We start from the raw sequence: 15,738 nt of genomic DNA on the forward strand, positions 1-15,738 counted from the left end.
AGAGAGGATGGGGGATAGCAGACAAGCTACAGGCATCACAAGCCCCTCCACTTCCCCAGACCTGGGGTATTAGGAATCAGGGCCCAAGATGGTTCGCTGGCTCTCTGTGCTTTTTTGTATATTTATTCTTTCACAGGATCTGCGCGATGCTGTCCGGGCCAGCATTTATTGCCCATCCCTAATTGCCCTTGAGAAGGTGGTGGTGAGCTGTCTTCTTGAACCGCTGCAGTTCGTGTGGTGTAGGTACACCCACAGTGCTGTTAGGGAGGAAGTTCCAGGATTCTGACCCAAGGAACGGTGATCATGTCCCGCGTCAAAATCCTGTGTGGCTGGGATGGAACTTGCAGGTGATGGTGACAGTGATTAAGTGACCCAGTCTAAGAGTCAGGTGTAGTTGAAAAAAGCAGCCTGGCAGCGATATTCCACCTCAGTGTGGTTGGTGGGACTGCGGAGAACCAGTGTTACTGCTTTCCTGGCCAAATGAAACTACCAGTCAGTCATTCTGGGAGCAGGTCAACCATGTAATGACAACAGGTTCAATGCATTAGCCCGTGAAGCTTTGACGTTTACAGAACTTTAACCTGCTCTGTGACGCACAAGATTGTCTGGTCATCTATCACATTGCTAGGCACAAATTGGCAGCTGTGTTTCCTATATTAACACAGGGGCCTGCACTTCATAAACATGCTTCTTTGGGTGAAACACTCTGGGATGCCCTGAGGTTCTAAAACTGAGGGGATTTAGAGAGCAGGAGGGTTAAATCACTGAGAGCAAAGAGGAGAAGTCAACCATCTACAAGGCACAAGTCAGGAGTGTGATGGAATACTCTCCACTTGCCTGGATGAGTGCAGCTCCCACAACACTCAAGGAATCCAAACAAAGCAGCCCACTTGATTGGCACCCCATCCACCACCTTAAACATTCACTCCCTCCACCACCGACACACAGTAGCAGCAGTGTGTACCATCTACAAGATGCACTGCAGGAACTCACCAGAGCTCCTTCGCCAGCACCTTCCAAACCCATGTCCCCTACTACCTAGAAGGACAAGGGCAGCTGATGCATGGGAACACCACCACCTGCAAGTTACAAGTCACTCACCATCCTGACTTGGAAATATATCGCCGTTCCTTCACTGTCGCTGGGTCAAAACCCTGGAACTCCCTCCCTAACAGCACAGTGGGTGTACCTACACCACATGGACTGGAGCGGCTCAAGAAGGCAGCTCACCACCACCTTCTCAAGGGCAATAAATCCTGACCTGGCCAGCGATGCCCACATCGCAGGAACAATTTTTTAAAAATGCGTTACGGCAGGAATAAAACTGAAAAGGCTCTTTACCAAAAGTAAGAATATGAGCACAGAGCATTGGTAGTCAGTGAGGTTGGAGTCATGTTCTCACGCTGCTATTTTACATCATGTCCCAGGAGTGCACCTATGCTGAAGTGGCCCAGAATCTTTGCGAGGCTGATGGAGGACTTTGGGATTCCAACAGGTTGAACCAGCAACTCCAGAGTTGTGAGCAGTCAGGGCTCAGACCCGGGTACGATACATCAAAACAAACTGTCCACCCTGACTGCTCTCAAGTCTGGAGTTATCGGCTCCTTTGACCACACACAACCACTGGAATCAATACAAGGTGCAGGTTAAGGTCACAGCAGCTCAGTTATTAAGGATCCCATGGGGCTACTGCATGAATCATATACACAAGGAGGCCATTCAGCTCATCATGTCCGTGCTGGCTAAACTGAAAGAGCTATTCGAATTGTCCCACTGCCCTGCTCTTTTCCCCCCAAAGCTCAGCAAATGTTTTCCCTTCAAGAAGAATTTATCCAATTCCTCCTGAAAGTCACTATTGAATCTTCTTCCACTGCCCTTTCAGGCAGACCAGAACAACTCACTATGTAAAAAAACAATTCTCAAAATCCCTCTGCGTTATCAGATATGCAAAGTCAAAGAGCCTCAGCAAACAAGAGTGAAGGTCAGTTTAAACAGTCTTGCTTCACTGATTTGAATACACACAAGCACACGCACATAGAGTTTGTTGAATATTCAGTCAGTCTTTTCTGAATGGCAGTTTCACTAATGCTAGACTCTCTCTCACACCAATGTACAAAGTCTCATAGTTGTCTTATCTAACTGCAATATGTGCCACAGGGAAAGGTGTTTACAACAATAGACCATGACAAGTGAGAGCTGACAAAACAAGGAAGTGGTTTTACTCAGCAACTATAATCCGCTAATTAACAACTATTCCGTGCAGCATGGTAACACTGGAAATGGGAATATGAATAATGATGGACACTCCGACACTGCTCCATCCAGCCCAGCTCACAACTGCGATGCCTTGTGCACATTCTCCTTTTCTGTGAAGCACCTTGGGATGTTTTGAAGGGGGTGCAGGAGCAGAAAGACCTGGGTGTATGTGTACATAGATCATTGAAGGTGGCAGGACTGGTGGAGAGAGCAGCTAATAAAGCATATAGTATCCTGGGCTTTATTAATAGGGGCATAGAGTACAAGAGCAAGGAGGTTATGCTGAATTTATATAAGACCCTCGTTGGGCCTCAGCTGGAGTATCGTGTACAGTCCTGGGCACCACATTATAGGAAGGATGTGAACACATTAGAGAGGGCGCAGAAGAGGTTTACAAGAATGGTTCCAGGGATGAGAAACTTCAGCTATGAGGATAGATTGGAGAGGTTGGGACTGTTCCCCTTGGAGAGAAGGTGGCTGAGAGGAGATTTGATAGAAATGTTCAAAATCATGAGGGGGCTGGACAGACAGGGAGAAGCTGTTCCCGCTCGTAAAAGGATCAAGAACAAGAGGGCGCAGATTTAAATTGATTTGCAAAAGAAGCAAATGTGACATGAGAAAAATACTTTTTCACACAACGAGAGGTTGGGGTCTGGAATGCACTGCCTGGAAATGTGGTGGAGGCAGGTTCAATCAAGGCATTCAAGAGGGCACTGGATGATTATTTGAATAGAAACAATGTGCAGGGGTACAGGGAAAAGGCTGGGCAATGGCACTAGGTCATAACGCTCATTTGGAGAGAGCAGACACGATGGGCCGAATGGCCTCCTTCCATGCCATTAAAATTCTGTGATTCTGTTTAAATAAGTTAAAGGCATGATATAAATGCCAGTTGTTAAATTGTTATTTGGTGCCACTCTGCGCACATAATTTATCAGCCATCACTCAGACAAGAGAGGCTGTGCTATGGGAGCACAGAAATACCCTCTGTGATGACACAGTATTTCAGTTCATCACCTCAAGTTGCTCCCAACACACGAGCTGTCCTAACAATAGGGAGCTCAGTAACTCAATAAAATAACCAGAGGTTGGAAACACCATATCAGCGCTGCTCCGGAACAAAATTAAAATACTGCGGATGCTGAAAATCAGAAGTAAAATACTGGCCAAGCCAAGAAAATGCTGGAAAAACTCAGCAGGTCTGGCAGCATCTGTGGAGAGAGAAACAGAGTTAATGTTTCCGGTCAGTGGCCATTTGCCAGAACAGGGTATAGTTACCTCACTTTCATTCTTCCCTCTCCCTTCCACTTTTCCCAAACTCTACAGTCACTTATAAACTTCTACATCCCTAACTTTTTCCAGGCCTGATGAAAGGTCAAAACCTTGCATTTATATATCCCCTTTCAGGCCACTGAATATCTCAAAGTACTTTAGAGCCAGTGAAGTACTTTTCGAAGTGTAGTCAATGTGGTAATGTAGGAAAAGTGGTGGCCAATTTGCGCACAGCAAGCTCCCACAAACAGCAATGTGATACTGACCAGAAAATATGTTTTACTGATGTTGGTTGAGGGATAAATGTTTTTTTTTAATATTCATTCTTGGGATGTGGGCATCACTGGCTATGCCAGCATTTATTGCCCATCCCTAATTGCCCTTGAGGTGGTGGTGGTGAGCTCCCTTCTTGAACCGCCGCAGTCCATGTGGTGTAGGCACACCCACAGTGCTGTTAGGGAGGGAGTTCCAGGATTTTGATAATCCAAAAGTATAGTTCCAAGTCAGAATGGTGAGTGACTTGGTGGGGAACTTCCAGGTGGTGGTGTTCCCATGCTTCTGTTGCCCTTGTCCTTCTAGGTGGTAGAGGTCACAGGTTTGGAAGGTGCTGTCTAAGGAGCCTTGGTGAATTTCTGCAGTGCATCTTGTAGATGGTACACACCGCTGCTCCTGTGCAGTAGGAGGGAGTGGTTGTTGAAGGTGCTGGACAGGGTGCCAATCAAGCAGGTTGCTTTGTCCTGGATGGTGTCAAGTTTCCTAAGTGTTGTGGGAGCTGTACTCATTCAGGCAAGTGGAGAGTATTCCATCACACACCTGACTTGTGCCTTGTAGAGGCTGGACAGGCTTTGGGGAGTCAGGAGGTGAGTTACTCACTGCAGAATTCCTAGCCTCTGACCTGCTCTTGTAGCCACAGTATTTATATGGCTCGTCCAGTTCAGTTTCTGGTCAATGGTAACCCCCCAGGATGTTGATAGTGGGGGATTCAGCTCTGAACAAGGGTCATACGGACTCGAAACGTTAACTCTGATTCTCTCTCCACAGATGCTGCCAGACCTGCTGAGATTTTTCAGCATTTTCTGCTTGTTTCTGGTGTATACAATATGTCCTCATATTTTGCATCAGTATCATTTTGGTGAGTCTGCACTGCTACATTTACAGAGACCATTTCTCCTCTCTGAGGTGCAGTGCCAGGACTGAATGCACTGAGTGGGGTCTAATAATTGTCCGAAGGTCTGGTTAGACTCTTACGAGACCCCTGCACAGCCATGACATAATTTCCACTCCTTTGATGTCTTGTGACAAAGGCCAACATTCCATTCCATATCTGAAAGGCATTATTTAATTGCAGGTTTTGTGGTGGAGGTGGCGAGAGAGCGTTCCATTTTAGACGCACGTCAATTCTTTCTTGTTTACAGCTCTTGATCTACCCAGAGTGGGCATGGCACAAATACTCCCACCTGCCTGCCCCCCGCTACCCCAACCCTAACAAGAACCTAACCAAACCAGGAAAGCAGGATGAACAGGTTTAGTCCCATCACTGGATCCAGACAGCCAGAGACGTACCTGCGGGTGCCAGAGGACTGGTCCAGCCAGTTTCCTCTCTTAAGACAGATGCAACGCTAAACAAAAGGCTAAAGCTCCGGATTCTTAGAGACAGCCACGTCCTAGCAGAATAGGCTCACTGCCCCTTTTCACGCTGTTCTGCAAAATTCCCGGCAATACGAGCGGGAATGCCATCATCAGCTGAGGTATAACCATCAGACAAAGAAGTGGGGGAAAAGCATTTCAACCACAAATGGGTGACACACAGTTTAAAGTTTCCAAATGTGTGGGCAATCAATTCATAAACCAGACTTCTAGAAAGATGAATGTCACAGACGCTGCTGCTGGAGTCTGAGAGAAATATCATAGAGATTGGCAAATATAAAATAATCACATGGGGCAGCATTATTCTCCCAATTTGATTCCACTGAATTCTGGAAATATTGGAAATGGAGAAGAAAGGTCATTTGGCCCGGTTGGAATGAACATGATGAAATCTCCTGGAATATGTAGAACCGGCAACCCTGATCAGCAGGCCCGTTCACATCCATATCATAAACAAAAGTAAAATACTGCGGAGGCTGGAAAACTGAAACAGAAAAAGAAACTGCTGGAAAAACTCAGCAGCTCAGGCAGCAAGTGTGGATAGAGAAAAACACAGTTAACGTTTCAGGTCAGGATGACCTTTAGAACTTCTAGTGAAAAGATCATCAACCTGAAACGTTAACTGTTTCTCTCTCTCTCTCTCTACAGATGCTGCCCAAGCTGCTGAGCGTTTCCAGCATTTTCCGTTTTTATTACGGGACCTATCTTTTGGTTCTTTACCTGTCCCATTCTCATCTCCTTTTGCCCCGCACCCTCATCCCTTTGTCATTTACTCTCTTCGTCCCTCAGCCCGTCACAGACTCCAGCCTTTGCTCTTTCCTCCTCAATCCCTTTCCATGACTCTGCACTTGTGTAAAGCCTGCAATTCGTGACCAGGAGTTACCTGCGGCCAGGGTGTAGAGCAAATACCGGACATAGGGATCGAGCAAACTCAGGCACAAGCACGCTATGCATGTAATTAAAAACACACAAATGGGCTCACTTCTTTATAAGCTATTCTTACACCTGCAGTTACAAACGCTGTTACACAATCTCAGTTCGTTATAATTGAGCCACTCACTCGGACAGTCTCCCTCTCTGTTTACGCCTCCATTATCCTGACAAACACAAGATCCTACCTGGATTTAAATAGCATTTACAGCACAGAAACAGGCCCTTCAGCCCAACTAGTCTGTGCTGGTGTTTATGCTCCCATCCTATTCCTTTCTCCCTCCTGTTTATCCAGCTTCCCCTTGAATGTAGCTATACTATTTACCTCAACCACTCCCTGTGGCAGCGAGTTCAACATTGGCACCGCTCTCTGGGTTAAGAACCCTAATCTAGCCCAGACTCATACACAATGTGCCACTCCTACCTACAGCCAGCCTACTCCCTGGAGTACACTATCTATTGCAAGTAGCACATGGGAAGAAGCAACTCAAACAGTGATGCACCCGGATGTCAAACTGACCCATTTGTTCATTAGCACTGGAAGCATCGAAAAAGTGACTATTGCCTCTTCCAGTTTTTGATTACTCTGGTCAGTGGGAGACCAGCCTCAAAGGATGTCCAGCTGAAACCCAGACAGGCAGTCACCTCAGTCGACTGTATTTCTTCACTCTATCATACAGCAGCTGAATCTGGTTAGGTGTCTGATTTAAGGGAAGACATTCCCTCTCAGCTAAACGACTTACATTTATATAGCGCCTTTCGCAACCTCAAAACAACCCAAAAATTCTTTACAGACAACAAAGTATTTGCAGTGTAGTCAATGTAGGAAACTTGGCAGCCACTTTACACACAGCAAGATCCCACAAGCAGCAATGAGATAAATGAGGTCAATACTGGAGGATAAATATTTCGGGATAAATATTGGGAAGGTTTAGTCGAGCTCTATGAAGGACATGGTACAGAATACACAAACTGCCTGTAAGGTGCTGACACTCAGTTACAGCAGCACCCAATCACCCCTTGGACCTGAATCAAGTCCTTTTTCTCCCTCTGTAGTTACCTCCTACTCCAACAGAGTCCCAATACAAACGCTTCTTCCTACAATCTGGAGGCTTCCAACACCCAGCTCACCTCCTTCACTGAGACGATGCTAAAGTTTAACATGGACGAACAAACACTTGTGGGATGCAAGGAGCTCCGCAGTCAAGAGTAGGTTAAAAGAAAGAACTTGCATTTCTATAGCACCTACTGCAGTCCCATAGCTCTCTACAAACAATGAAGCATTTTTAGTGTTGTGATCGAAAAAAAATGCAGCAGCCCAATGTGCACAGCAAGCTCCCACAAACGTGATATTAAAATAGTGTCACTGGGGGCATCTGATCTTCTTCCGATCTCACCCCTTCAGACGTAAACCTTGCTGGGGACTGGGTCCATCTCAGAGGACAGACACAGCCCTCGGTTTAACGTCTCATCTGAAAGACGGTACCTCCGGCAGCACAGCATTCCTTCAGTACTGCATTGTGGCTATTATAGACTCAGTGTCAGCCTGGATTATGCGTCATGTCTCTGGAACGGGATTGAACCCACAACCTCATGACTAAGAAGCAAAATTACTCCCCACATATCCAGGGCCACAGGAAGTGAAGTAATGAGCTTCGGTCTCAGGAAAACACACACACACACACACACACACACTGTGCCGTGACACTGAGTGAATCTGGTGTTTTCAGGAGTGTCATTCCGTAGACTGAGAGTCAGACTTGCGCAGTAAAGGACTATCGCGTTACTGATACGTTACGATGGCTTCAGGACTCACAACAAATTCTCAACAACCTCATCAGTTCCTCCCATTTAACCGGAATGACCAGCCCCACTCCCTCAGTGTTAGCAGGTGGCGCTTGCTCCCGCTGGCAATGTACCAACAAGGTTCACACGCAACTCATTGTGCCACTTTGGAAATTAGACCCGATCCCAATACAATGCGAACAAACCCAGACACGGACAGTTCCTGCGTGGAGCCCGAGTGGGTTCCCAAGATACAAAGACCTGTACAAATTCCCTCGACCTTTTCTTCCTTCTCCAACCTACAGGCTTCTTCAAATCGAGCCCGTTGTCCTCTAACCATTACCACTGGGCTTTGCTGTTCCTTTTGACCACAACATGCTTCTGCATAAATAAAAACAGGAAATGCTGGAAAATCTCAGCAGGTCAGGCAGCATCTGTGGAGAGAGAAACAGAGTTAACGTTTCAAGTCCGTATGACTCTCCTTTCAGCTCTGAAGAGTTATACAGACTTGAAATGTTAACTCTGTTTCTCTCTCCACAGATGCTGTCAGATCAGATTTTCCAGCATTTTCTATTTTACTGCAGGTTTCCAGCATCCGCAGCATTCTGCTTTTATCACTTGTTATGTCTCGGCTCAGACACAAGACTCCTCCAGAATAATGAAATGCTACTAAATGCTTGCAAGCCACAAATTCTAAAATACTCTACAACTCACGAACAGATTTGGCCCTTTGTTCTGCTGGGAGGAGAGAAAAGTTACAATCTTTAAACAGAGAGGCAAATAGATCATTAACTAATGAGGCGGACATGTTTGCTGTCTTGATAGAAATCACTTCCCACGGGTGGGTGGGGGGTGGGGTAGGGGGGCTCATCACCCTCGGACTGATCCAACCCAATTCATGAATGTGCAGAAACACAGCAAAAAAAATTTAAAGAAATGCATGTCCCCGGTGTCCTGTCCAATAATTTATCCCTTGCCCAACACTGGTAGAAGGCAGATGACTTGGTCATTCATTACCAGCAATAGAACTCGTTAGCACATCGAGGACGTACGTAACCATTAACACACACAAGAGACTCTATATCAGTACACATGTCTACCCCTCGGGGTCTTGTCAGTGTGTGCTACCTTCCAGAGAACAACGTCTGTAAATTGGCGGCTGCATTTCCAAGAGTGAACTACATTTCAAAAAGTACTTTGTTGGCTGTAAAGCATCTTGTGACAGGCCAAGGCTACACTGTAGAAACGTCAGTCGTCTCTGCAACGATCTTCTTGTTAAAACTGTTTCAGAACATGTGACAAGGCAGAGCGGGGAACAAAACAAAAAGAGAGAAGAAACATGGGAAAGGATGAAAATGGATCTAAAGGAACAGCCAAATCGAAGAGCTCTTTAAGCGGGTCCTTCGGAGGGTGGGTGGTAGCAAGAGAAGGTGTCTTCTTGGAGAAACTTACCGAGGCTGGGTGCAGCGGCTAAATAAATCAGCCTCAAAGTGCAGTAAGATAAAAGCCACAGAAAACTACCCAAACAACAAGCAAAGCAGCTGAGGAATTCAAATAAGAACATAAACTATTTTAAGTGTTATCTACAGCTCCCAGTGCATCAAAATGACATCAGTAACTTTTCCCATGAGCCTGTGGGAATTCCAGATAATTGGGGGAAAAGGAAACAAATAAACTGACCGGAAGAAACGTTTAGATAAACCAGTGGCGAGGCCAATTGCCATCTTGCAACACTAACTGGCTCCTAACCCTCCAAAGGCGTTCACTGTTAAACATCAATGCTCACGTAGGTCCCTCAGTGAAGATACCTCCAAAAACAGTTCATGAACATCCTTGGCTCATGTTCAGTTGCCTTGACTTCAGCTAGTGAAAGATCCCATTCTAATCAATCTTGGCACCAGTGAGTAATCGGGGAGGAGGCATGAAGGCAAAAAAGAGATCAAAAGAACAGCATTTCTATAGCACCTTTCATAGCCTCAGGACATCCCAAAGCACATTACTGACAATTTTTGAAGTCTAGTCAGTGTTAAACTCCTGATAGCCAGATGAAGGATGAAAGCAGAGCCAATCTTTACTCAATTTAGATTTATTCAGAGTGAAATTCCGCTTGTAACAACCCAATCAATGCCCTCCACCTGCACATAGGTAATCACAATTATACACAATTATCAGCCAGTATTATAATGCAAGAAATACAGCAGCCAATTTGCACACAGCAAGCTCCCACAAACAGCAATGAGATAAATTACCATCATGCATGTTAAGATTGGCCAGGACACCAGGGAGAACCACCCTCGGTCTTTGAAATAGTGTCACAGGGTCTTGTGGGTTCACCTGCAAGGGTAAACAGAACCTTAGTTTCATCTGGAAATAACACCTCTGATCATGCAGCACTCCCTCAGTACTGCACTGGAGTGTCAGTCTAGATTTTGTGCTCAAAGTCTCTGCGGTGAGGATTTGAATCCACAACCTCTGTCTCAGAGCCAAGAGCACCACTAACTGAGACAGCACTCATAAGAACATAAGAAATAGGAGCAGGAGTAGGCCATTCGGCCCCTCAAGCCTGCCCCGCCATTCAATAAGATCGTGGCTGATCTGCCCCAGGCCTCAACCCCTCTTTCGTGCCAGCTCCTCAGAGCCCTCAACTCCCCGATATTTCAAAAATCTATCTACCTCCTCTTTAAATACTTTCAGTATTTAATGCTTTAATCTTTTATGACATGCTTTGATGAAACTCAAAATACCGCAGATGCTGGAAAACGAGAAAACGCTGGGAACACGCCCAGGAGGTCAGGCGGTACCCGTGGAGACATGGTGCCAGAGACGGATTCTGAACAGACCCGATATCTCAAAACCGGGAACCCATGAGGGTCAACAGCAGCAGAACAGATCTCCCACAATCTGTAACCTGTTTTAAACCCTGTTCCGTGGGTAATTTTTTCTAGTTCTGATCAACCTGAATCGCAAACTGATTCTCTCTCTGCAGGTGCTGCCCGACCTGCTGGGTATTTCCAGCATTTCCTTGGTTTTCTTTTAGTTAAATGTTAAGATTGTTTTTGGTGGCAGCACACTTGCCTCTAAGTCACACGGCTCCAGCTTCAAGTCTTACTCCAGGGCTGGAGCACAAGAATCCAGGCCGACGCTCCAGTGCAGTACTGAGGGAGTGCGGCACTGTCAGAGGAGACTTTAAACCGAGGCTCCCTCTGCTTGCTCAGGTAGGTGTACAAGAACCAATGGCACTATTTTGAAATAGTGCAGGGGATTATCCTGGCCAATATTTATCTCTCAACATGACCCCAAAAAAAATAAAAAAATCTGATCATTATCAGGTTGCTGTTTGTGGGAGTTTGCTGAACATAAATTGGCTGCTGCATTTCCTACGTTACAACAGTGACTACACTTCAAAAAGTCCTTCACTGGCTGTGAAGCACATTCGGAAATCTGGTGGTCATGAAAAGCGCTATATCAACGCAAGTCTTTCTTCCTTGTAGCTGAGCCTTTCTAATTCAGCAGCATGGAGGTGTGTCTGGGGTGGGGAGGGGAGGGGAGGGGTGGTGTGTGTGTATATGTGTGTGCGTCTGTTGGGGGAGAGGGGTGAGGTGTAATGGATGTTGTGTGTGTGCATATGTATAGAGTGTGCGTGTGTGTACGTACGTGGGCATTCCTAAAAATGAGGTGTCAGCCTGGTGAAACGACAACACGGGGCTACTTGTATTCCAAACAGCATAAGCAGCAAGTGATAGACAGAGCTAAGTGATTCAATAACCAATGGGTCAGAGCTAGGCTATGCAGTCCTGCCACATCCAGTCATGAATTGTGGTGGACAATTAAATAACTCACTGGAGGAGGAGGCTCCACAAACATCCTCAGTGATGGGGGTGCCCAGCACATCAGTGGAAAAGATAAGGCTGAAGCATTTGCCACAATCTTCAGCCAGAAGTGCCAAGTGGATGATCCATCTCGGCCTCCTGTGGAAGTCCCCAGCATCACAGATGCCAGTCTTCAGCCAATTCGATTCACTCCATGTGATATTAAGAAATGGTTGAAGGCACTGGTTAGTGCAAAGGCTATGGGCCCTGACAATATTCCGGCAATAGTACTGAAGACCTGTGCTCCAGTACATACCGCGGCCCCTAGACAAGCTGTTCCAGTGCAGCTACAACACTGGCATCTACCCAGCTATGCGGAAGATTGCCCAGGTATGTCCTGTACACAAAAGCAGGACAAATCCAACCCGGCCAATTACCGGCCCATCGGTCTACTCTCCATCATCAGTAAAGTAATGGAAGGGGTCTTCAACAGTGCTATCAAACAACGCTTACTTAGCAATAACCTGCTCACTGACACCCAGTTTGGGTTCCACCAGGGCCACTCAGCTCCTGACCTCATTACAGCCTTGGTTCAAACATGGACAAAAGAGCTGAACCCCCGAGGTGAGGTGAGAGTGACTGCCCTTGACATCAAGGCATCATTTAACCGAGTGTAGCATCAAGGAGCCCTAACAAGACTGGAGTCAATGGGAATCATGGGGAAAATTATCCACTGGTTGGAGTCATACCTAGCACAAAGGAAGATGGTTGTGGCTGTTGGAGGTCAATCATCTCAGCTCCAGGACATCACTGCAGGAGTTCCTCAGGGTAGTGTCCTCAGCCCAACCATCTTCAGCTGCTTCATCGCTGACCTTCCTTCCATCAAAAGGTCAGAAGTGGGGATGTTCACTGATGATTGCACAATGTTCAGCACCATTCGCGGCTCCTCAGACGCTGAAGCAGGCCATGTCCAAATGCAGCAAGACCTGGACAATATCCAGGCTTGGGCTGACAAGTGGCAAGTAACATTCACGCCACACAAGTGTAAGGCAATGACCGTCTCCAACAAGAGAGAAACAAACCATTTCCCCTCAACATTCTCCTGACTCCCCAAAGCCTGTCCACAATCTACGAGACACAAGTCAGGAGTGTGATGGAATACTCTCCACTTGCCTGGATGAACGCAGTTCCCACAACACTCAAGAAGCTTGACACCGTCCAGGACAAAGCAGCCCACTTGATTGGCACCCCATCCACAAACATTCACTCCCTCCACCACGTACGCACAGTAGCAGCAGCGTGTGTATCACTTACAAGATGCACTGCAGGAATTCTCCTTCGACAACACCTTCCAAACCCACGACCACTACCATCTAGAAGGACAAGGGCAGCAGATAGATGGGAACACCACCACCTGGAAGTTCCCCTCCAAGCTAATCACCACCCTGACTTGGAAATATATCGCCGTTCCTTCACTGTCGCTGGGTCAAAATCCTGGAACTCCCTCCCTAACAGCACCGTGGGTGTACCTACACCACATGGACTGCAGCGGCTCAAGAAGGCAGCTCACCACCACCTTCTCAAGGGCAATTAAGAATGGGCAATAAATGCTGGTCTAGCCAGGGACGCCCACAACCCATGAATTAATTTAAAAATATACAGAGAGGTGTGTATATGTATGTGCACCTATTAGAGGGGCGTGTGCATATATCGAGGTATGTTTGTGTGTGTAAAAATATATTAAAAAGTGTGTATTTATAAGGGACTGTGTGTGTAAATATCGAGGTGTGTGTATGTATGTTGTGTGCGTGTATATATACATATATAAACACACACACACAAGATATAAACACACACACACAAGATATAAACACACACACAAGATGTGTATGTGAGGGTGTTGTGTGTGTACATAGAGGTGTGTATGTGTATATATATATATATAAAGTCTGTGTAAATAAGGGTGTGTTTGGATACGAGGGTGTTTGTGTGTGTGTGTGTGTGTAATTACACTGATATTTAAAAATCACACTCACCACTTCCACGATCTTGAGGATCCCGAACCTGGAGCGCAGGTAGTCGGTGTCACACCTGATGTCCAGCCGGTGTGGAGCCATCGCCGGCTCGGTGGTGGGCTGGTAGGGGCTGCTAGCCCCAGACATCATGGAAGTGCTGGAGGCTTCTCCCCCGAATCCATCCCCATCCCCGGCATCGCTCATCCTTCCCAAGGCAAATGGGAGCAATCGCCTCGTCTCCCCGACAGTAAAATGTGTGGGAGGCTTTAGGACTAACCTGGCGGACGGAGTTTTATTATTATAATTAAAAAAAAAACGAAGCGGAGATTAAACTTGCAGCAAAAGCCCCAGCGAGCGTGACACGGAATGTGGCAAAATGCAGCCTCCTGTAAACTTTCGCCTTCACTTTAAAGGGGCTCCGGGGGGGTTAAAGTTAATTCCAGGAGAAAGGGAGGAGATTGAATGTTTTCTCGCACAAAGCCCAGAGCATCATGTCCGGCCCCCGGCTACACAGCGACCGGACTCCGGCTCCGCTCTGCCTCTTGCAGCCGCCTCTCAGGCTCGGAACCCCGGGGCACACCGAGGACTGGGAGCCGCTGTCGTTGTTGCTGCTGCCGCCCCGGCTCTCTGGCCGCTCACTGCTCTCCCTCTCTCGGGCTCCCTCTCTCTGCCGGCTCTCTCTCTGCTTTGTTTCACCTCTCCCTCTCTCAATCTGTAATCTCCTCACTTTTCCACTATTTATATATTCCAGTCTCTCTCTCTCTATCCAGTGTAATCCCCACCTGTTATCAATCCCTCAGGTGCCAGTCTCTCCCACTCTCTCTGTCTAGTCCTGTGGACCCACTCCCACTTCCCAGTCTCTTTATTTATTCTTAATATCACTATTCCTATTATCCTTATTTCAGATCTGTACCAGTCTCAGGATCAGTGGCTAACACACTCACTTAGTCACAAGGTCTTGGGTTCAAGACCCACTCAAGGATTTGAATATAAACAAGTCCAGGCTGACATTCCAGTGCAGTACTGAGGGAGTGCCGCACTGTCAGAGCTGCCGTCTTTCAGGTGAGACCTTAAACTGAGGCCCTTATCAGCCCTCTCAGATGGATGTAAGAGATCGCAGAATTGTTATGGTGCAGAGAAGGAGGCCATTCAGCCCATCGTGTCTGCACCGGCTCTTCGGGTGAGCAATTCGCCTAGTGCCGTTTCCCCCACCTTCTCCCCGTAACCCTGCACATTCTCCCTCTTCAGATAACAGTCTAACTCCCTTCTGAGTGCCTCGACTGAACCTGCCTCTACCACGCTCTCAGACAGTGCATTAACCACTTGCCGCGTGAAAAAGATTTTTTTCTCATGTCACTTGTACTTCTTTTGCCAATTACTTTAAATCTGTGCCCTCTCGTTCTCGAACCTGTCACGAGGGTGTTGTGCCAGGAAACCCGGAAAGGTCATTGAAAAATTGTTTCGGTCACTTTTTTTCACAGGTCACAAACGGCAGCCCGAGCAGCGAATTGGTCTGTCTGCAAATCGAGCAGAATCTCCCTTACTCCCCACGCTCAGATCCTTCAATAGGAAATTCCAACCACGGGCTGCCAGCTGGGCTAAGAGCCACTGGCAGATCAATTAGCTCTCCCGTCAGGAATGTGGATTGTAAATGAATGAGCGGTGGCCGGAGGAGTGGGCGGGGGGGTATGGGCAGAGTGCGGCTGCCACATGTCCTGCAGAGAGCGATCCATCTAAACTAGAGGAGTGGGCACGGAGTAGTACCAAGGTCACCAAGTGGACCAGCAGTTAGCAAGATGGGTGCTGCTGCCAGGCGAGTTCAGGCTGCTTCTAAATAGACCAAACACACTATAAAATAAAGAAAAGAACCCGAGAGTTTAAAGCACAGACTTTCACTCTTGAGTCCTGCTCAAGGGAGGGGAATTTTTAAAATGTTTAAATATTTAGCAGTTGTCGGTGAGTCACTCGGTTTACTGACAGGCGTGGGTGAGCTTTGCCTAGAAAATGCAAACCTATTGGCATTT

At 47.0% G+C, this 15,738-nt stretch overlaps 1 protein-coding gene across 1 annotated transcript in view; it reads right to left on the minus strand.

Annotated features, from left to right (window-relative positions):
• The window catches only part of cmtm4 (CKLF-like MARVEL transmembrane domain containing 4), a 62,721-nt gene extending 48,733 nt beyond the window's left edge, over positions 1-13,988 (minus strand). Inside the window, exon 1 of the mRNA XM_078542996.1 lies at positions 13,736-13,988. Within this exon, the coding sequence (XP_078399122.1) occupies positions 13,736-13,918 (183 nt within the window). The 5' untranslated portion in view covers positions 13,919-13,988. The remainder of the gene's footprint in view (positions 1-13,735) is intronic.
• Positions 13,989-15,738: the final 1,750 nt, after the last annotated feature.

The sequence above is a fragment of the Cetorhinus maximus genome, chromosome 6 (genome assembly GCF_964194155.1).
Source record: "Cetorhinus maximus chromosome 6, sCetMax3.hap1.1, whole genome shotgun sequence".
NCBI classification, from domain to species: Eukaryota; Metazoa; Chordata; class Chondrichthyes; order Lamniformes; family Cetorhinidae; genus Cetorhinus; species Cetorhinus maximus.